The sequence below is a fragment of the Calypte anna genome, chromosome 11 (assembly GCF_003957555.1).
Source record: "Calypte anna isolate BGI_N300 chromosome 11, bCalAnn1_v1.p, whole genome shotgun sequence".
NCBI lineage: Eukaryota > Metazoa > Chordata > Aves > Apodiformes > Trochilidae > Calypte > Calypte anna.
Window position 1 is genome coordinate 5,395,343 of NC_044257.1, and position 22,916 is coordinate 5,418,258.

The following is a 22,916-nucleotide window of genomic DNA, read 5'->3' on the forward strand; positions in this document are numbered from 1 at the left end:
ACAAACCAAAACCAAAAACCCCAAACAAAAAATAGTACCAAAAAAAAAAAAAAAAAAGGCAAGACAGAAAACTGGTGGAAGCGGGGAAAGTTACTCACCTGGAACCTTTCGGGACAGAGGACAGCCATGGGAAGGGCCGTCTGCCACTCGCAGCCGTCCCGCTGCCGGCCCCGCACGGGCGGGGGGCGGGCGGGGCGGGGCGGGGGCCCCGCTCGCTCCTCCCGGGGCGCGGTGCCAGCGCGGCTCCGGCTCCTTCGGCACTTGGCCCCGCTCCGCCCGCCCCGGCCGGCGCAACCCTGTTGCAGCAGCTCCGGGGCGGCTGCCCCCTTCCCGGCGGCTGCCCCCTCGCCCCCTCCCCGGTGGCCGCAGGGCGGCTGCGGCATCGCCCCGGCCGACTCCCCCCGGCCCCGCCTTTGTCGGCGGCTGCGGCGGGCAGCGTCGGTCGGTCGGTCGGTCCGTCTGTCCGCGCCGGGCGCGTGGCTCCTTTGTGTACGGCAGCTGCTCCTGAATGCGGAGGCAAAGCCCGTGGCTTGGCACTGAGCTTTTAAAAAACAACAGCCCTCCCTCTCTCCAGCCCTCCCTCCTTCCCTCCCCTCCTCCCGCCGAGGCGGACGGGCACCCACCTGGGCTCCGCCGCCCTCTCCTCTCCTTCCCTCTGCTCTCCTCCGTGTTTACCTGCACTTTTCCGCCGCCTCCTTCCCTCGCTGCCCCCCGCCGCTTCCCGGCCCTGGTTCGTCCCCTCTCCTCGGGAAGGCTCGGCGCCCCGCAGCTCCGGTCCCTCGGCGCTTTGCCCGCGCCCTACCCCCGGGGAAGGCACCTGAAGGTGGATCTATTAAACCTCCCGGCGGTCTCTCCAAGTGCACTTCTTGGACCAAAGCACCGGCATGGATGTAAGATTTTACCCTGCTGCGGCGGGCAGCTCGCTTCCCGGAGACCCCTCCAACCTGGACTTTGCCCAGTGTTTGGGTTACTACAACTACAACAAGGTGATTATTCCCGCGTGTATTAATTCCGTGGGCTGCTGCCGGAGCCGGCTATCCGCCAGCCGGAGTTCGGGATCCGCCGGAGAGGGGAGGCTCGGGGCCGGGGGATGCCCGAAAGCCCGAGGCGGCGGGATGCGCCCGCGGCACCGCGCGGGGTCGTGGGGCGCCCGTTCCCGGAAAGTTGGAGGCGGCGGGGCCGGGAGCCGCCGGGCCGGGAGTTTCCCTCCCGCTGCCTCCTTCTTGCTGCCGGCGGCCGCCGCGGGGCTCTCTCCGGGGGGACCTGCCCGGAGGCCGCTGCCTCGTCCCGGCGCTTGGGCGTTGAGGCTCAGTGCGAAACCCAGAGAAACCCGCCCGTAACTTTAGGGTGCGAGTCTCGTTCCCTTGCGGGCAGGGAACAAAAGGCGGCTCTGGGACGCCGCAGCCGTTCCTGGCTCGGGCCGCGACTTGCTGAACTTTTCTCTCGCTGGAGCCGCTGCGGCTCCCCGGCGAGTCGGGCAGAGCCCTGATGGAGCTCGGGCGTCCCTGCGAGGGAGGGGAAGAGACACCTTCCTGTGCTCTGCTCTGCTCTTTCGGCTGATTCCGGCTGTATTATGGCCAGTCTCTAGCTGAAGGATTACACCAAACCGAAGGATTATCTAGAAGTACATCAGCTGCTAGCACGGGAAGGTAACAAACGTTTTGATTTGAGGAGGTTTGTCAGAGAAGTTGCAGTACCACTTCAGTCTATTCACACCTTCTCTGCGGCATGTGTCGTTTATGAAGAAAACGTTACAGTCAGAGCTATAATCATTTCCTAATGGCTACCTTCATTTACAAAAATATGTTATAATAATACGGGGATGATTTGTTTTACAAATTACCCAAATCTGGGAAAGGCAAAGTTAAGAATGACACTGTGACTCACGCTATTTTGAAAAAGACTTAGCTGTTTGCACTGTGATGTGTCAATAGCACATTGAGCTATTAGCACTGGGCCCTCACACATGCACATAAAGATCCCTTTCACACTGTGTTTTTCCTGGTGCTATGTTTGTCCAACCTCTGGGGCCTTTTGTGAGGCACTGGATGAGATGCTGGGGAAGAGAAGGGTGCTGCATAAAGTCTAAACTTAGGTTAAAACCTGTTGTTTGGTTGGTTTGGTTTTGGTTTGGTGTTTTTTTGTTTGTTTGTTTGTTTGTTTTGGGGTTTTTTTTGTTTTTTTGGGGGGGGAGGGTTTGTTTTTTTTGAATCCTTTCGAATAGGAAGATAAAGTTTGACGAGCTGCGAAATCACTTTTAAGAGGGAGAAATAATGCGAGTTTAAATGAGGAGGTTCAGTAGCTGAAGGAAACTTTCTTCGAAAGAAATTATTTCTGAATAGATCTCAAGATCATACTTCTCTGTTGCTCTTTATGGTAATACCCATCTTAGCAGCTGTGATCTTCAAGTTTGTCACTACTGCTTTGGTGGCTGCTCCCTTGCAGAACCGCCCAGTCCTACTTTCACTGGAGATGCAGCCCCCCCGGAGTGTGCACAGCCCCTGCCTTGCGCATGCTCCCTCTGCTGAGGCTATTAGCATGCTGCCTTGTTAGTAGTTAATATAGAAAGGCACAGGGGCATGAATTAAAGATGAAATGTCAACCTTAACTTTAAATGCTGCTAAGGACTTCAAGAGCTCTAAAATGCATAGTAAATGTTTGATACACCAACTAATTTTGGGAACTTGCAATGCTTGCTGACAGGCAGCGTGCTTACTGGAAATTTCACATACTCAGTGACTTTATTGTTATGCCTGGTTTGCATTTTTTTCAGGCTCTGTTGCAGGTTACTGTATAGGATCTTTTTAGTATGTTTTTAAATGTTCAAAATCCTGAATGGCTTCTGAAAACTTGTAGTTTATTGTGTTCATTAAGTTACTGCAAATGCCCAGTTATATATAACCTTTTGACTGTATTTTCCTCCATTGTATGGGAACAGATCATGCATTCAGAAAAAGTCAAAAGTAACTTTTGACCTATTCAATAATGCGTTTCAGCTGCTGTGCTCCTGAATATAGTTTTGGCAAGTATCTTATAGGCCAGGCTCCCAATCTGCAGCAGAAAATATTCCAATTAACAGAGCACAGCTCATGATGCATGTGTCTTATAATAGAATTCTTTGTATACGAGAGGACTGATCTGGAGCAGACTGACACACGCTAAGCTCTGTTGTGAGCTCTTCCTTGGCTCAGCTGGGAAAACAGCACCGTGGTGTACAGGTGTTTCAGGGACAGAAGGGGAATTTGTGAATGAGTTCCTAGAAAGTAGAATCTTAACTGTGTTAATGTCATCTCATTTTCTACAGTGTTTATTATATATTACTACAGGAATCCCTGCAAAGTTATTTTTGTTTTTATGTTTCTGGAAAACAAGTACATTTATTTTGAAATCCTTCCTTCCTTCCTTGCTTTCTATCCTTTCTGTCCTTTTCCCTCTGTTTTCCTAAGGAAAACAAATGATTACTCTGTTAGGCACTGGGATGACTGGAAGGCACAGAAAAAGAGTTGAAATATTTACTCTGCTGAGGTAAATGGCAGAACTGTTATTGATTTCACTGGGGACAATATTTCACCTCAAGTCTTTCTGAAACTCATTTGAGTATCCTGCCTGCTCATCCGTGCCTGCTTCATTGTTAGGAGCTGAATCTCTGTTCTCCTTGTGACAGTGACATTGCCTGTGACAACTGCCGGGAAGCAGGAGGTGTGATGGCAAGAGTAAACACGCATGGTTGTGTACATGTGCCAAACAGAATTATTTATTGTGAAAATATCCTTGGGATCAGTAAGACTTAGAGCTGATGACATATGGCCTACCTGTGGAAAACTGCAGCTTGTATTGCAACGTCTAAAAATGTTGAACAAAGACCTTTTAATGTAAAAAGCATTTGTAACCCGTGAGACAATGCTGTCTGCTGCCTGTATGCTTTGCACAGCTTTTCCCAGGACTGTAGTTTTTTGCCTTTTGTGGGTACCGTGGCAGACTGGCCTGTCCATCCCCTGCAGGGCTTGGGGTCTCAGGCTGCCCTGTGAGTGAAGGACAAGCAGTGGGAGGGGAATGGCACCAGGAGTCCTGGGCTCATCACCACACCTGCTTCAGAGCTCTCCTGGCCCATACTTGCAGGTAGCCTTCAGCTGGACTCCTTCTCCACAGCTGCTTCTGAAGAGCAATGTCCTGGTTTTGCAGTTGCTTGTCAATACTGGATAAGTAGACCTAAGGCTAAGGGATGTGACCTTGGGGTTTTTTTTGGGTAAGCATTAGTTTTGAGTATATGACAGGCATGTGAAAAGGGACTAAAGCACATAAGTATACCTGCTGTTATTTGTAGTACAGCAAATTCTAAAGTTCCAGGTTGAGATGGGTTTTTCTGTGGTTTTTTTGGTCTTTTTTTAGATGGTGTGCAGTGTGGTAAACTCAAGTAAAAGGCAAAAAAGGAAATAAACACACAGAAATATGGTGATTTGTCCAAGGTTACACAGTTAGTCACTGACATAATCAGGGCCACAACCAAGGTATTCTGAGATTCAGCCCCAGTGGTTTATGCTGAATCTCATTTATTCTAATAGGATTACTTACATGTTTAAAGTAAAGCATGTGCTTAAGTGCTTTGCTGGATCAGGGCCATATTTGATAAGTTTTCAGTGCTGGTGTGAGAGTACAGAACTTGACCCTGCTTGTGTGTGTCTGGTGGTGATTTGGGATAACTGTGATCTGCTGCAGTTTCATGGCATTGCACAACTGAAATCATGGTCTGCCTGTTTCCAGAAGAGTCGTGCTGCAGAATGCTAAAAGAAATTCACCAAAAATGTCGGTAAAAATTACAGAAAGTTGAAAGAGACCAGCTGTTGTAAACCATTCTGCTTCTGTTTTAGCCCTTTTATGGTTCTGCAGATGGAGAATGATTTTGGACATTTGCTATAGTTGAGTAGTTTTTTCCAAACAAACTTTTTACTTATTGAGTAAATTATGTGTCTCATACTAAAAATATTTAGAGAAGTACTATTCATCATAGCAAATACATATTTTATTAAGGAAACCATAATTCTTATAACGCAATTGGGGAAAAGGAAAAGGAAAACTCCCAAACTTAAACTCGTATGGCTTAGCAGTTGAGTTATCATTATACTGAATTCCAGAATTCTTACTTCATTATTTACCTGTCTACATTTCATAATGTTTATCTCTTCTACACAGATTGTCCTTGAAGGATACAAATTTCAAGTATAGGAACCTTCATTTAGGCACTAGCACACCTTTGTGAATGTCAGAGCTTGATGTTTCTGCTTGAAATATTTTACATTTTACAAAGGAAGCTCTGGAAGGTTATCTTGTTCTTCCAGAGGGAAAGTGAAGACAGCAGTAGTTTAGTACCATGCTAAACTGGGGATATAAGTAATTTCTGTTAGTGTGTGCTAGGAAAAAATGGATTATACTTATGCAAACGATTGAAAATTGCTCTTCTGCCAAATTTAGTTTGGCTATATATGCATAGGTTTTTCTTTTATATAGCAGACAGAGAGAGACAATGGGTGCACGTATGCTGTTAAGATAGAAAGCTCTGTGCTCACTCATCCGCCTCCAAATATCCTTTTTTTACATCTGGTCTCTGCTCTGATACAAGCAAGGTGTACTCTCTGGTGACTGGATTCTGTGGTCATGTGTGTACCTACAGTCTGACCATGACAGAGGTGGTCCCAGTTGATGGGAGAGTGCCAGAAAGCACCCAGGAGCTCTCACAAAGTGGAGAGCAGAGATCCATAAGCAGAGAAACAAATGGGACTCTTGCTGGAGGTATCTTAAGTAAGGGATTAGGAATTTCAGTTGCAGTATCACCTCAGGAAATGCCATTTTATCTTGAGGATTTTCCATGGCTCTTCTGGCACATGTGGCAAGTGTGCTGAACTGCTTCTTTCCTAAAACAGTCCTCTCCTGCCTCTGATACCTTAAGACCTCAGAACTATATAGAGAAACAAAAAAATTCCCAAAATATTTGCCTGTCCAAAGCAGCACTAAAAAGGCTCCCAGTGCAAATATACAAATGCTAATTTGTATCATCACTCTGGTTTGCATGAGGCTGTTTTTCAAGAGCAATCACCACACAGGTTTTGTGAGGTACAAGAGGTAGCTGTGAATGGAAACCTCTGCATGCAAAAGGAAGCAGCTGTGCAAGAACCTGTGTTGCTCAGGATGAGCATGGATACTGGTGGTACTGATTGGATTAGTGAACAATTTTTCTGTTACTCAAACAATGCAGCTCCTATATGGGATGTACAGGTTTTTTTTTCAAGACTGAAGGAGCTGGTTGAATACCAAGTATACTTAATTGAAGTCAATTTAAAAAAAAATAAAATTTGTTTTTATGGCAATGGGTTACAGTTGTATTAAGATAACTGTAGTGATGAACAGTAATACATGAAGAGTTTGAGTTTTAAAGTTTAGAGGTAATACTGGAATACTTATGGTATGAGTGGAAATGACTGGTGGGTGTGTTTTAACATGGTGATATTTTTTTAGCAATCACAACTCTGATGTGTGCATGCTGTGGACACGGACACCCACTCACTCATCTGGCTCTAGTGAGGCAATACAGACTAAATCCACTGGGATGAGAAGAGCCTCATTCCCATAGCATCACCTGTATCAAACATTTTATGCAGAGGTGGTACTGGGTCCAGCCTAACCCTATAATGAATTATTATGAATTTCTAATAAAGTCTAAAATAAAAGCACAGGAAATAACAGCTTCTATTCTTTGGCAGGGACTTGAGATGAGAGGAGCTTGTGTTGACTGGAAGTTGCATGACTCATTTGTTGCAGTTTTGTGCAGTGTCTGGCAAAGCAAGGGCAGTCAGACTGGGATCCTCAGGTTGTGCTGCAGGCCTCTATTACATTTACAGTTAATTCATGCCTACAGATTTGTTGAATTCTGGCACTCAATAGCTAATGCTATTGAATGATGATAATCTAATTTAAGAGGAGAAGAATTTGTACAGCACTAATCCTACCTTCCTATCTGTAATCACATTTCTACTGCTGTAAAATTGAGTACTGTTAATACAGACCTAATGGCAGAGTTGAATTTTCAAATGTTCAGACTCTTCTCTGATAGCCATCTTCTGGGCTGTTACCTGTGTGATGTATTTATAGAGTGCCAGTCACCATAGTATCTTTGCAATGATTGCTACCAAAATTGAGAACTCTGAGGTGAAAATCTAATCAGGACTTCAGATAACAATGTCACACAAGAGCCTTCTGGTCTTTGCTACTGTGCCCTGTTCAGATGAAGGCTTTGATGAGATCGTGCTTGTTGCTGTGTTATTAATTATTTTTTTGTAACAGGATTTCTATTTCATATCTTTTTCACTGTGTGTTAGTACTTATCAGACCAATCCAAATTCTGCTTTGACTGTGTTCTGTCTCTGTACCTGAAACAATGTAGTGAAAAATACAGGCACTACAGGGCTGCTGAACTAGCAAAACCAAAAGAGGAGACTGTCATTATACAACTGCTTGTGCAATAAGTTCCCTGAGCAGATGTTTTAATGAACTTTTTCATATACTTCATGGTAATGGGTAGATAGTCTGAAAATACTTATTTCATCCTGTTAAAAGGAACAGAGTTTTATGAGCAGAGAGCTGTGGATGTGGTTGATCACCGCTGCAGACTTAGTTGTGTTGGGAAAGCTGTTCTACTAAAACTAGACAATACTAGTTTACTATTGAAAATGAAAAAAAATATTTAAACAATAAGTTAATTTAGTTTTCAGTTTGTTTGTGTACTTTGTGTGGTAGCTATTGACATCAGTGTTCTGTGTTCACTCCGCATGGCCAGTTTTTCAAGCAGCTCTCATTTTGTTGGAAAGCCTATAAGTATCAAGAGGGAAAAAAGAGAGTTTCTTAAAAACTGCAAGTTTGAAAGTACTCCTTTGAAAGTACTCCTCTTTAAACTGGATTAAAAAAACAAACAAACAACCCAAACCCCAGACTGAAATCTACTCCTTTTCTTTTCCCCAAGCACTTTGTATCTCAGCTTTGTTTATGCTCTTCAGAAAGTGATTCAATGTGGACATCTTACATGGGTTTAGATCAGGGCTGCCCTTGGCATTTTGTAGGAGGAATTGTTACCAGTTCAGTATTTTATATTTGCTGTTGTAAAGTTGTAGCCCTTCTTACTCTCTGGGTCACTGCAACCATATTTTATAATTCCTGGCCAGAAACTTGAGAGCCAAGAATAAATCTTATGGAAAAGAGAGCATAGTGACATCATGAAATTAAAAATAGAAAGGTGTGTTGGGATGAAATACCAGGAATTGGACTGGCAACCTGTGAAGTAAGGGTTCTATCTTCTGCTTTTTTTAATTTAGTTTTTCCAGATGTTTTTGGCATGACCTTATCTGCTGCTGGCTGAGGTGAGAGCTGCAGAGGCAATAGCATGGGTATCCCTTCACTTTTCCTTATCTGCTTTACAAAGTACAGAGTGGATAATTATGTGCAATCATAATGTTAAAGCAGAATATTTCTTGAACAGTTATATTTACATTTGGATTTCTTTTTTTTTTCTTTTTTTTTTTTCAAGTTATTTTTATTTTTTTCTCTTGGAGTCGGTTGTCTTTGGATTTCCATTTGGCTTCCTTAAAAATTTTTTTTTTTGCTTTATAGTTTACAATTTGCTGTATAATTTACATTGTAATTCAGCAAACAGTTGTATCAGAGAAATTAGATAGGGTTCTTAAAAAAATAGTTTTAGATATGCAAATTAATAGGTATTAGGGCTTTTGGGGGGTATTTTTGTTTGGTTAGCTTTATTTTTTTTGCAAGCAACCCTTGCTTGGAAACAATCTAAGTTATGAATCATTCTCTCTGTCCCAATGGGATGACTCCTATATTTAAAGTCACTGAATTATATAAAGGTTTGTAGGTTCAGGACATATTTAAACACCTCCATATTGATTAACTGTCTAATTTTGACATGAAAAATTGTGTTAAAACCATGCAAAAATCAATTGCTGCATAGTGGGAGTAGCTTATTTTCAGAGCAGATCGTATTTATCTGCTGTTCTTTTTATGCTACTCTCCTTATAGTCATATGGCTTATCCAAATAATTGAATTTTAAAAGGTTTAAGGGGCCCTATTTCAGTATTTCTTGGTTATTAATAGTGCTTTTGTTAAACTGTACTTTTGTCAGTGAGCTGTTTTACTGGTAGAGGATTGGCAGAGGATTGGCTTTATTTTTTAAAGAAATTTGCTTTCTTAAATAAATAAGAATTTGATTAGGCATGGGAAAGTAATAATTCTGTTTGCTTAAATAGGTTAATGCTGTTACTTCTGTGAGTTCCTGATAAGCATGTGGATAAAATGATGATAATAATAGGCAGTTGAGTAAGTATGGGGATATCATGGTATTGATTTGTTCTCGTGAAATACATGTCATCTGTAGTTTCCTACCATAACCCAATATGGTTCTTTTTTCTCCTGTTGTTTTGAAATACATTAACTTTACATTAAAAAAAAAAAAAAAAGAAACCCAAAACAAACCCTACTCTGTACATGCATTTTCTGCTCTTTTTCACAGCAGAACTGTAAGTAAAACTAACACTCATCTCAAGACTGTACACTGGAAAAACCACAGATGTAAATACATGGTGAGGTGCAAATTAAATTTAGCTTACTTTAGATTAGCACTGCAAAGTAACCACTGAAGCAAATAATAAATATATTAAGTAAGTAAGTAAATAATTACACCTATGTAACTTTGTGGTTTTCTGACAGTGCCCAGTAACTGTGTGTCCAGTGATAAAGTGAAATAATTTATATCCACTTATTTTGTCCTCCCAAATAATTTACAAGTGCAAGATATTAAACAAAGGGATTTAACAGATGCTTCTGCTGTCCTTTCTTTCTGACATTTTAAAAACCTACTTAAAGTCATCTTTATGCTCCTGTGATGGTGCAGCTGAGACCCAAGGAGTACGTGTGGAGTGGTAAATCAGACACTATGTCATATAAGGCAGCCTGGCTTCCTAAATGGTGGCTTGCATCATTGCTTCCATGATAGAGACCTACCTGTTATTTACGGTGGGGAAGTGTTGGTAGAGAAGTCTGCCTTTGTTTTGTTTCAATACCTTTGTCTAAGCCTTTTTAACAATAACAGCTTTATAGCTTTGTGCTGGGATCTGGGATGCTGTTTGTAAGGTGCACAGGGTATTGTATGGCTTGTGGAAAACATGTAATTGTTGTTTCAGGAATTTGACAAGCTGTATATTTGTGCATTCTCAGATCTGATAGTTGTTTTACCTTGAGCTTTTTAAATCAGTGTTTGAATCAGATGTACATCAGTGGCTTCAGTCAAGTGTTTCAGTACTCTGTGCTCTCCCAGTTGTCAGGCTTCCCAGGGATGATGATGACTTCCTTCTGAGAATTTTTTGCCACTGTGGAATCAGCTTTGTGGGTTGATTTTCTGTGAGAGGACCCTTGGAGCTTGCTCTGCATGAGCACATTGCTTGGGTGGCTTTTTCTTGTCTCCTTGGCTTTGCTGCTTCCTTTGGCTTGAGCTTGATGGCTGATGGCACTCAGCAAAATCCTGGAATTCTTGGAGCCACTCACAACTGGGACAGAATTACAGTTGATGTTCAGTTCTGAGTGAATAAGGTGAAAGACAGGCAGCATAATCTAGGGCTAAATATAACTTGGGTTAATCAATGATGATATGAATGGAAAACACAGTGGTTCTGGTCATTAAGTACCTACTCGAGTGGGCAAGCCAATAGCACTTAAGTATTTTGAATACTTAATACAGATTTGTGTTGTGTCCAGTGTACAGCTTAGGGATCAATCTTGCTTTTTTGTAGTATTTCTCAAAAAAACCAACTTTAAAATTGTGTTGTGAGCTTCTGTGTTTATTTTGCCTGAATCTCCAGCTATAGCTTATGCAGTTTAAGTAACAAACTGTTTTTCTAAATTTGGTCAGCAAACAACCTGTGATGGGATAGCAGCCTTTTCTTGGAAAGTGTTAGAGTAAGGATGGTGAAGATTGGCTTTAACTTCTCTCAATGGAAATATATTGCTGGCAATAACATATCCTACAGGTCTGATGCCGACCTTCCTGTACTCTTCTCTCCAGTAAATAGCAGTTTTCCAAGGGAAGTCTCAGGACTTGCTCTTCTGTTAATAATCTGGCAGATTCTATATACCAGAAAAGAATCCCAGTTCTTCACTAGATGATGTATGAAAGGGATTTTTTTTGAGCTTTGTGGGTGTTTTCTATGAAGCTGTTAGCTGGTACTTGTAATACATGTAATTAGTAAAGGTTGAGTCAGAAGCATGACTCTTGGACAGTCCCATGTTTTTCAGGTGCAGACAGGGTATGTTGGCTGAGTTGTAGCAATCTTCAACAGCTTTGAAAATGTAGGGAGAGGCTATTTGCTTCTGCATGGGACAAAACCATCAGGATACAAGCAGCATTTTTGGAAATGATGGGGCTCCTTGTCCTTGCTTTTGGATTGTCAATTAACTGAATTCCACTATAGTGCTCTCTGCATCATATTCCATGTTACCTGTGTGCATATGCAGAATTATTTGGAAGCAAAAGTTTTTAAGGTTATTCCATCAGGATGCATAAGTGATGATAAAGAGCTTGATTCATATTATGACTAACTGTAGGTGAACTTTATAATGTTATGCTCCATTATCAGTGTTTCTGTGACTCAAAATTTATGAAATCCATTTAAATACCATGACAACAATACAGTCAGACCTCAAATGCATATGAATAATAAAGTCCAGAAATCAGAGGAATAAACAGCTATTCATATAATTTTAAACTATGTGAAGTATTTGTAGATCTGGGTTTCATTTATTCACTGCGTGGATGAGAACTGACATCAAGCATACACCTTGCTTTTTGCTTCCCAAATGTACCCTTTTTCCTTTAAAATAAATGTGAACATAAAAAAGAAGGAACAATTTTCACAGAGGAAAATTGGTTCTGGTCCATCAGAATCATGAACTCAGATTGATATTTTGCAGCTGCAGTGAGTACAGGTAACGCACCACAAATCTGATGCAGAATTTTGACAGTGACCTTTGATCTTCTGCTTCTTTTTAACTAGAATTTTTCCATTTCTTCTTATTTTGTTGGGTCTTACTCTTGATCTTCTGAAACTTCAGTTGCCAGGGATTTTTGAATGTAGAAGTAAGAAGTAACAAGATTTGAGATGATGAATCTCAGTATGTATGCTAGAGCAAGGCCAGTCGCTGTATTGATCCCAGCTACTGACATTTTCCCTGTGAAGATGATTTATGTTTATCTTAAGAAAAACAATCAATGAGACAAACAAACAGAACTTTATGTAAGAACTGATTTAAAACATACTCAACTTTTTCTTTCTTATTCTTACTTTCTATAATCTTTGGATTCAAAAGAAAGGGGTGCAGTCCTGCCCTATATATTCTCTTTGAGGGAGAGAGATATTTTTGCTTTTGAATTGAACTTCATAAACTTGCTAGAAAAATTCAGTTTGGAGGATGTATTTTGAACTAATAGTTTCTTGGGCACTGAACCATTAATTTCCTAAAAAGATAAAGCCACTTCTTTCTACCTGCTGGCAAAACAGAGGAATTGGTACTGATAATATGTTATGCTGGGACAGGCTGTGATGTTGGGAAGAAAAGTACTACTGCTGAAAAGCACCAGTTCTCTCTGGCCTCCTATTCTTACCAGAAACAACCCATTTGCCTCACTGGAAATCATAAAAGTGGCTTCCAGTTGTTTTTTTATGATCTTTTGCTAAACAAATTAATCATTGTTCTGTTTTCTGCAGCTTAGATACCAAATTGAAATGAAGCAAAATGCTATATTCAGCTGCTTCAAGTTGGGAAGGTTTAGATAATCTTCATCTCTGAAGTGTGAAAGAACTGACTCATAAAAATTGCAGGTTTATCAGAAAAGATTTTTTTTTTTTAAATAAGTACCTTACAGTTGGAGAAGTTGTTTTTTCTTAAGAAGACATGAGACTTCAAGGATCTATACTTTAACAATAATGCTGGAAACAGCAGGGTGAGAGAGAAGAAAGTGTTGTTACAAAGGTGGCTTTATAAACCTTGGCTACGAGTTTAAACTGGGAACAAGAGGAAAACCTTTGTCTTGCAGAGGAGTTCAGGGCACAAAGGAGCAGTAGGTGCTTTTAAGGTTCTGAGTTTATGCATTCATTGTGATTGGCTGAAACAAGGTTGTGTTTAACACAGCTCTTCTGGGCTTTATGTTTCCTTTCCTAAACAGATGATATTGAAGTTGTGTTGTGCCCTCTGTGATCTCTGTGAGCGTCTGATTTGGACAAGGCAGTCCTAGATGTGGCTGTTACTTACAGTCTCAACAACAGTGAAGAAAATTTATGTCTAAAGTCGAATTTTATAGTGGAAAACTGTATTATAGATGCTGGGGAGTTATCTAGGATCTGTGAACATGGAGAGTTTACTTAGTTCTTCCTTCAGAAATGATGTGCTCTTCCATGGTGGTGATGGGCAGTGAAAGGCCTTTAGGTGTCTGAAAGAGATGATGGAAACAAGTCACATCTGTAAGTCTGACAGTCTGTAGAATCATGGTAGTAAATTGTTAGATAGTTTGTCTCGACACAGGTGTCCTGAGAGTGCACATCAGATAATCATCTGCTTCCTTACCCCCATGCTCTGCTAACTGGTAACTGCCTCAGTTCCAAGTTTCTGAAAAGATTCTGGTCTCACAGATCTGAACAAGAACTTAATTTTCAAAAAGTGTTGAAGAGTGGAACTAGGTGGTCCTTCAGGGAGGTGTATGAAACATGTCAAAATTTGTAGCCCACCTTAGTACCCTTTTGTCTTCTTAAGCAGTGCAAGTCTGGTTCTTTTCTCTAGAGGTTACAAACATTGAAAATGGTGATAGTGGGTTTCCTTATTTTGCCTTTAATCTGTGAAGACAGAGCAGGTAGTCTTGTTTGTGTAAAAACTTCCATCTGCCAATACTGTTGTAAATATTCCATCCTAGGAAGAAGCAGCTACTACAGCTGTGCAGTTTGTTGCAGATGTATTCTTCTGCTCCAAGTTTGGACACTGTTATTCCAAGCCTGACCTGAGCAGTGGCAAATGAAAAACTCCAGTTCTCCCATACAGGTGGTATTTTCTGGCCCTGAACAACATAGCCTCTTCATTTTAAAATTTAAGCAAAACTCTTGACAGTACCAGTTGTCTCTCTCTCTCTATATGTGTGTGTGTGTGATAAAAGTGAAACTATGAGGCAGTTTGAGTGCAAGTTCCATCGCTGCTTTTACTTAATGCATCCTGGGACTGGATGTTGTGCAATTAAAATGTGATTAAAGAAACAGTATACAGTGTTTTAAGGAGGATTCTAGCTTTGTCTTTTTTTGAAGTGTGGGTTATTTGTTACTGACGTTAAATTTTGAAGCAGGTGGCTATAGCTGATATAAAAGTTTTCTTCAATGCCTCAATTATCTGAAGCTTCCTACTTCATCTCTGTAATACAACAGCATTTTGTTTATACTTGAGCACCAAATTGGTATTTAAGTATTTTGTCTGGAGGAAAAAAATGAAAAGTAAGTTATTTTTCTTGAAAAATAGATTTTAAAGAAGAGGCTGGCAGATTTGTGAGGCTTTTAGAGTGTCACAGAACCCTGAAGATCAATGGGAGTTTCTTTATCCTCAGCCTAATGTACCAAAAACTTTTTATGGTGAACTTGTTTGGGAGCTATGGTCTGACTGGCTGGGAAGCAGATCTGTTGAAAAGGACCAGCAGGTCCTGGGGGAGAGGAACATAAACCAGCAACCTGGACCAAGTTGATGGAGGGCCAGCAAGATGGTCAGTTCCTGTCACACTTGTTGTCTGAGCAGAGACTCAGGATATGGGATTTGTCCAGCCTGGAGAAGGAAAAGCTTTAGGGGACTCAGCAGCAGCTCCTATACCCATCTGCCATCTCTCTCAGGAGATGGAGCCTCACAGAGATGCATGGCAGGAGGGGTCCCAGGCCCAAGAGAAATATTTCCTGAAGGAAGCTTTTCATGTAAGTGGGCATTCATTACTGCGTTCTTCATTTCTTCTCCCTCTCTTGTTTGGTGCCTATTGCTGGTTTCATAGAGGCTCAAGTGTGAATGGTGAATATGGTGAACTTTAAAAGTCATAAATTGAATAATTTGATACTTTTAAAAAGTCCTAGTTTAACTCAAATCTCAGAGATATGTAATGGTACTGAAAAGTGTTCATGTGGTAGGGTATTGTGTATTCTATAGTTAAGACACTAGAAAAGCATCTGACTTTCAGAGGATGGATATCCCAGTTATACAAATGAAGCCTTTTGACATGTCACATGCACATGTAAACCTCTTCCCCTAATCACCATCTCTATTGTGATAAATGAAGCAGTCTGAGAATAGATGTGAGAATCATCATGGTGGTGATTCAGATTATTACTACAAGAGAGTAGCTTAATCAAACTGCTTTGCTGGGGGGAGGAGGCACCCAAACACTAGAACTGAAAAGAACTCATGATACTCTTCCAAAACCAAAGATTTAGTTATCAATGAGATCTACTCCAGGCATTAAAAGGAATAGTAGGTTGAAAGTGAAGTGTCACCACTTCTGTTTCTTGGTACATTTCAAAGCAGCTTTTTTATTGCTGTTAAAGTACTTTACAATTGCATCAGTTTATTAATCAGAATTAATTAGCTTTTCCAGCTTTAGAAACATTAGTCACAGAAGTCCTAGAGACTACTGACCAAGATCTCTTACATCTGGCAAAAACATGGTGCTACCTTTCTGGAAATGAACATTCCTCTGTGTTCTTTTGTATTAGTTAATAGAAACCCTCCTTGAAAAAGGATACTCATCAAAGAATATTTTATGAAACAGAAAAACAGTTCTCATAAACCCTGCTGGATTCCAAGAGTTATTACATTTTACATCATATACAGTTAATTTTTCCAGATGCTACTGTTGAACATAATGTATTTTTAATACTGCTTGTAGAGTTCTACAGATTCATAATAACATGTGACACGTTAATATCTTCTCTGGCATCCTACTGGCCATACCCAACTGTGATAAACAGTTGTATATGCTATAAAAGTGACATCTGTTATAAAAATAAGGATATTGCAAAAGGATACAAACAATCCCTTAAGTTTGTTAAGACTGTTACAAATCCTGAATGTTAATTTGAAGGGAAAAGTACATGCTAATGTAAAGTTTATGTCTTCAGTTAATAGTCCTTTATTCCTTCAGGAAAGAAATAATCAAGCAGCTATACTTTAAATGAATTTAATGAACTGCAAAGACTGACATTTTCACTATAAAAGTCACACTTCATTTAATGAAGTAGTTAAATATTGATGCTATATTAAAATACAGGCTGAATAAAAATGGCAATATGCTTTTCAAAATAGGAATTTGAGCTGCTTTTTTTTCCTTGTCATATTGAAATTTTCATGAACTGAGAAAGGGGAAGTACAGCAGAATATCTCCATAATAAACACAAAGCACTTTGTTGAAATAACATGAAAGTTGAAAGACACAAACCAGTAAAAGCAGGGAAATGAAGTCACTGTACTATTAACTTAGGCTCTTTGTGCTTAAGTGCTGAAACTCTGAAATGAATGGATCCAATGTTATCACCATTCTGCAATATTTTCTAACATTTTTGAAAACCAATGTGGTTTGCAACCCTGTGGTACAGACAGCACGTGGCTGACTTACCCATGTGTTAGCTCAGGATAAAGAGTTATATCATCATTTTGTTTGATCTTAATTCAAAGTAATTGTGTCTTAAGTTGATTCTCTGATTGCAAGAGCAATATTCTGGCAAGGCTGTTGCCTCTATTGTGGCTTCCACACATTTCCATTGATATTATTTGGTTTTTTCATGTCATTTTCATATCTGCTTTAAAACCAACAGAATATTGTCACTGGCTAAAGGCTGACAAACAGGGCTGAGGTTCTCCTTAGCTCCAACACCTGCATGTGGTGGTAAAGAGAAAGTAAGAATGAATCTTATCATAGATGTGGTTGGGAATAATGGCTGAGTGATGAGAGGGTCCCTTGAATAATGTACTGTACTTCATAAAGCTGTACTAATTCTGACATCAGGCTGCTTCTGGGTACAGTAAAATACTGAGGATGACAGCTTTGGACTGTTGAAGTCAGTGGCAAAATTCCCATTAATTTCAGCCATCTGTGATTTCATTTTCAGTGGCTGACTTGTAAAACAATGGCAAATTGTTTTACAATTTGTACGTGGTTTTTTTTTTGTTGGTGGTGTTTTTGGGTTTGTTTTTTTGTTTTCTTTCCCTTTGGGAAAGAACTCTACTCCATGTAAAATGATTTTTCTTTTGACTTTTGTGCCCCTACTCTAAAGCTATGAATTTTAATTCAGGATAAATATAGTCTGGTTTCTTTCCTGTACCTCTTATCATGTAAACATCAAAGATAATGAAAGAAAATGGTTTTTTGAAAGTGGTAGGTTGTATACACAGTTATATATGCAATTACTAATAGAAAGCAATGATAAGGAATGCAGCTTTCATGTGGAAGACTAATGAATCATTTCTGTAACTAGCAGCTACCAGGTGTGATCTTGACATGGTGGTTTCTACATTTATTTTTACCTTTACATGCAAGCAGTTGTTCTTTGAAACACAAAATAAGAAAACATTGGAACCTGAAGAGCTAATTATATATACATGGATTTGTATTTGGAAGGCATGCAGTGTTTGTGTCTATTACAGTGATTCTCAAAATTCTTTCTAAGGTGGTAAATCAACATCTATTTGCATAGTCACGTCTCTTGGTATTTTGCCACAGCAAGCAATGAAATGATCTACTTAATAGAACATAAAATTTTGTAGGGTATTATGTCAGATCACTAGAATTTTCCTAGAATTAATAGAACATTGAAGAATTTCTTTCTCTTCCAGGCATACTTCTAGAAAAAGGAAGAAACCCCAGTGTTAAATAGCTGTTTATCCCATTCATGATCCTAAAGCAGTTCAGGTTCTGCAGCATTTGGGGCTTCTGGTCTCTGATTTGTTTTCTTCTTAAGGCAGTGGTCCCACTGAATAGAAAAGGACAAGGCTCAACCCAATGAGAAACACTTGGTGACATATTTAGCAATCTGGGCCCTTGTGTAGGTAAATCTTTACATAGAGAATTGTTAAAGATATTTCTGTCCAGCAGATAGCCAATAATTACAGATTGGAATGCTAATATTAAAATTATAGCAGTGCTGCTGTCAGTAGTATAGGGAAAAATATTTTATTAAACACTAATTTCACTAGTTATTTAAGAAGTAGCTGGCTTTGCACACATTAATCTCTTTTTCTTTTTAATTCAAGGTTGATGGTCTAGGTCTTACACATTGTATTTATGAATAGGGCACTCAATAACTATGCAAAATATCTATTTCTCTCACGGGAATCTGTGCTTTGATATATTCTGATCCTTATTAAATTTAAACAGGATCAAATTTATACAGCTTTGGCAGAGATTTATTAAAATACACTGAGTGGACAGCTTGTGGGAGTGCAGTGTGCTGTAATAACATATGCCTCTTACCAGAGAATAGTAATTATTGAGAATCAAATAAATCTGTAGGAGGTTAAGTATATATGGAAAAGATATCAATCTGTAGTTTTCTGCAACCAGACAGAAGTACAGTCTGAAGATTTGTTGCTGTATAAAGAAATGAACTGCCCTTACAAAACCCTAAATATTTGAAATGTCATTTACCAACAAAGCTAATATTCATCCAGTCTTCAAAAAATGTTAATGACATTTGCTCAGTAGCATTAGATTAATTGTTTAGAGCTCTTCACCTGTGTAAGTGGCAATTCACATTTATACCAAGGTTTATTAAATGTAATTGAAAACTGTTTGTTATAAAGTTATGCTAACTTTAATTTATTTTTTTTTTAAATCAGAATCATCATGTCCTTGGAAAGGAAAATCCAAAATAATGGGTACAGATGAACCAAAAGTCCTTTAAATTAAAAATATTTAAAATCCACCATTCATCCAAGGTTCAGCAGTGGTTTGCTTAAGATTATAAACTATTAAACTGGTACTATATTTATACTATAAAACTAATTTCACTGGTGTAAGAACTGAAAAATTGATAGGTGGGCAAATAAAAGCAACAACTTCTGGCACCATTGTTCAGATGAAGCTTCTGCAATTTATGATGCAGTTCTTTGGGATTTCTAAGCTTAAAACATGTAAATAGGGCACTTCTGTCACTAAACACGCAAATAAAGACAAGCAAACCATCAGTGGGTTGGTAGGAGGCAACAAAATATACCCCATCCCTCCTTCCCTGGTCCTGACAGAAAGATTCATGGTTACATGTTAAGACAGAAGGCTCAGGAGGAATGCATCCAGGTCTGTGAATCTGGAAGGTACATGGCTGGTACAGTCAGGGGTAGTTCTGGCTCTTCTGTGGTTTGAATCTCATTAACAAATGCTCTTTGGAAGGCCAAAAGTCTGGGCTCTCCAAGTACCACACTGGTTCCTTCCATTACATACCTAGGTTGCTACTGGGTCCTCCATCAATCTTCCCTACTGTTTGTTTCGATCTAAAATAGATTTTTATTTCAAAGCAGTAGTTTAAAAATCTGTAAATATTGTGGTGCAGTAAATTGTTATCAGGTGTTGTAATGATTTTTAGGGGCCAGGGATTTCTGAAATTTAGCAGTGTCCCAACAGACTCCCTGTTACCTGTGCAAATGAGTGGGATTCAGTGCTGATGTGACCTGACTCTGGGCTTTGCTAGAGATGCTTTAAGCAAGTAGGACTTCATTTGGACTATTCTAATTGTGTTTCTCTCTGTGGCATGAAAAGAATGGAGTAATTTCAGCTGGAAATGTTGATGGGGTTTTTTTTTGTTTTTTGTTTTTTTTTTTGTTTTTTTTTCAGGGGTGATTGTATTAAGTGAGTGGCTTTTTTTAAAGAAAATGTATTTTGACAGAGGTGATAGTTGATTTAAAGCTAATAGCTTCAGAATACCTCTGCATTTTATGATGATTTGGTGAAAGCTGCCTAGTTTCTTGGTAAGAAATGTTAGAGGATAATTTTGGTAAAAGTCATCATGCTTAAACAATTGCATCCTTTTAAAAAAATCCACTTATTCATGTTGTTGTGTATCAGATACAAATCTAGCTCATTGCTTATCAAATTGGTGATGGCTGTTTTACTAATCTTTTGCCCCATTCTTCTTCTTCAGACCTATGGGTCCAAGAATAGTTCAATTTTTATTTTTTTTTTCCCAAATAAACTAATGAAACCAGATTACTTCCAGCTAGCAAGTGTATTCTCTTCAAAAAACACGTGTTCTATTTCTGTCCTTTATTATAAGAGAAGAAACACTGTGTATTTGTTAAAATAAAAGTCAGGGCATTTGGGTTGCAATCCCATTTCTGTTATTACATTGCTGTATGACCTTGGGCAAGCAGTTTATTGTACTTGTCCCTCTCTGACTTTTTCTATGAAAATGGAAATGGGAAAACACAGGGACCTCCCAGCAGGGCTGGGAACCTTAATTCAGTGCTATCTCTGGAGGGCTCTGGGAGGCCTTCCTTGGCATTACTGCAGATATTTCTGTATACTCATGAGTATTATCACTCTGTGTAGCATAAGATTTTATGTATGACATAGGTAGGCATATGTAATGCATCAGCATGCTCTGTAATTAGTTTAGATTAATGAGTCATCTTTTGACCCTACTGGGAGTTTTATTTTCATTTGTGATTATAGAATAAATAGGTAAGAAGTATAAGCAAATTATTTTTCTTAAATCCACAGGTGTTTTGACTAAAAATGTCTGTGTCTGTGGGTGTCAGGAGTGCTTTTTTTAAAAGTAGATATGTTGTAACAATATACACATGGATTTCCATTCATATGGGATTAACAAAAGCTGACTAATTACACTGAAAAGAGGAGAAGGAAAGTCAAATCACTAGAATAGCAGACTGCTGACATAATTATGCATACAGCAATACTGGATTATTGGTAGCTGCCCAGTTGTCCTAAGTTTTCATGTTTAGGGCTGTATGGAATCAAGTTACTACAGAATAAAGCTGGGAATTAAATGTACTGCATATCTAAGAAAATCTTTGTCTCATCTTTCTAGGTGAGGGTTTTCATTTTCTAAGCCAATTAAAGGAAACACAGTCATGGAATGGTTTGGGTTGGAAGGGACCTTAAAGACCATCTAGTTTAAACTCCCTGCTATGGGCAAGGACTCCTCTCACTAGATGAAGGTGCTCAAGGCCCCATCCAACCTTGCCTTGAATGCTTCCAGGGAGGGGACAGCCACAGCTTCTTTGGGCAACCTTTGCCAGCATCTCACCACCCTTGTGAGATGATTTTTTTAATAGGAAATGAAAACCATTTCCCCTTGTCCTCTAACTACACAAGAAGCCCTACTCCAGCTTTCTTGTAGGCCCCCTTCAGATATTAAAAGGTTGTTACTAGATCACCTCAGAGCCTCCTCTTCTCCAGACTGAATAACCCCAATTTCTTCCGCCCGGCTTCATAGGGGAGATGCTCCATCCCTCTGGTTGCTTTAGTAGCTCTCCTCTGGACACATTCAAGGAGTTCTGTGTCCTTATACTGGGGACTTCAGAAGTGGACACAGTACTCCAGCTGGGGCCTTAGAAGAGCAGAGTAGAAGGGGAGGAGAATCAGGAGAATCACCTCCTTTGACCAGTGGCCTGTGCTTCTTTTGATGGAGCCTTGATGCAGGGTTGGCTTTCTGGGCTGCAAACACACATTGATGGCTCATGTTGAGCTTCTGGTCCACCACCACCCCCAAATCCTTCTCCTCAGGGATGTCCTCAATCAGTTCTCCTCCCAAATGTTTTGCAGCTGATTTTGATTGTGTTTTCTTGAAAATATACTAATTTCCTTTGATGCAATATAGATTAAGGAATCTTTGCTTGTAAATGGACATAAGATAGTTTTTAGTTTAAGCTCAAGAAATTCATTGTTAAAAAAGATAGCTTTATTTTTTGATGGAGATAAGCTGCATTACGTTGTTTTTTGTTTAGTTTTATTAAATCTGGTATGTCATAGAAAGATTTTAAGCCTTCTGGGGTTTATAAGTATTTTATAAGGACAATCATATTTTGAAATGATTTTCTCTTTTAATGTTTCAAATCAAATGTATTTTGGCAAGCCATTAGGCTATGAGCTTGTTCATGCATTACAGTAAATCAAAGTGGCACAGTGGTTTGTAAAAGATCATCATCTATATTGGTATCTTCAGGATTAAACAATCACATTGCTTCTAACTTGGAATTGGGGCTACTGTCTCTGTGCTTTACTGCAGGCCCTGATAAAGAGCAATATTTTGAATATATTGAGGAGATTCTTAGGGATTTTTATATTTTATTGGGTTTTGCTAAAATTTTCTCTTGACTGCAACAGTTGGAGCTTTTCTATAAAGCAACAGTAGAATTTGTTGTCAGATGTAAAATAATTTATATAAAACAATTATGTCAGTTTTTCTGTGTTCTATGAAGGGAGTGTGAAATAAAGGTAGGATTGCAGTCCTAAGGCTTTGTAGGATTTGAAGAGAGCTGACTCATTTTTCTACAGTGTTGGTGGCTGTGACATTCTAAAACCACTGACTTCCTCTTGAATGATGTCTGTTTCCTCTTAGAATTGCATTGATTCATTAACAGTGCTCAGATAGTGAAGGTTTTAGTTTGAGGATAGTATATGAAGTACAAGATCTTAATTGTAGCACAATTAATATGTTAATTAAAAAGTTCGTGCACAGTTGTCTTGGGGGCAGTGAAATACTTGGAATAGAGACCTGGTTATAATCTAGCATCTGAATGCTGTATTTTTGGAAAAGTAGCACAATTTGCACTTTCTGATTTCATT

General features: G+C 39.5%; 1 protein-coding gene across 1 annotated transcript in view; it reads left to right on the plus strand.

Annotated features, from left to right (window-relative positions):
* Positions 1–623: 623 nt before the first annotated feature.
* Positions 624–22,916, plus strand: part of TOX3 (TOX high mobility group box family member 3) — a 71,578-nt gene continuing 49,285 nt past the window's right edge. Inside the window, 1 exon segment of the mRNA XM_008501294.2 lies at positions 624–986. Within this exon segment, the coding sequence (XP_008499516.2) occupies positions 885–986 (102 nt within the window). The 5' untranslated portion in view covers positions 624–884.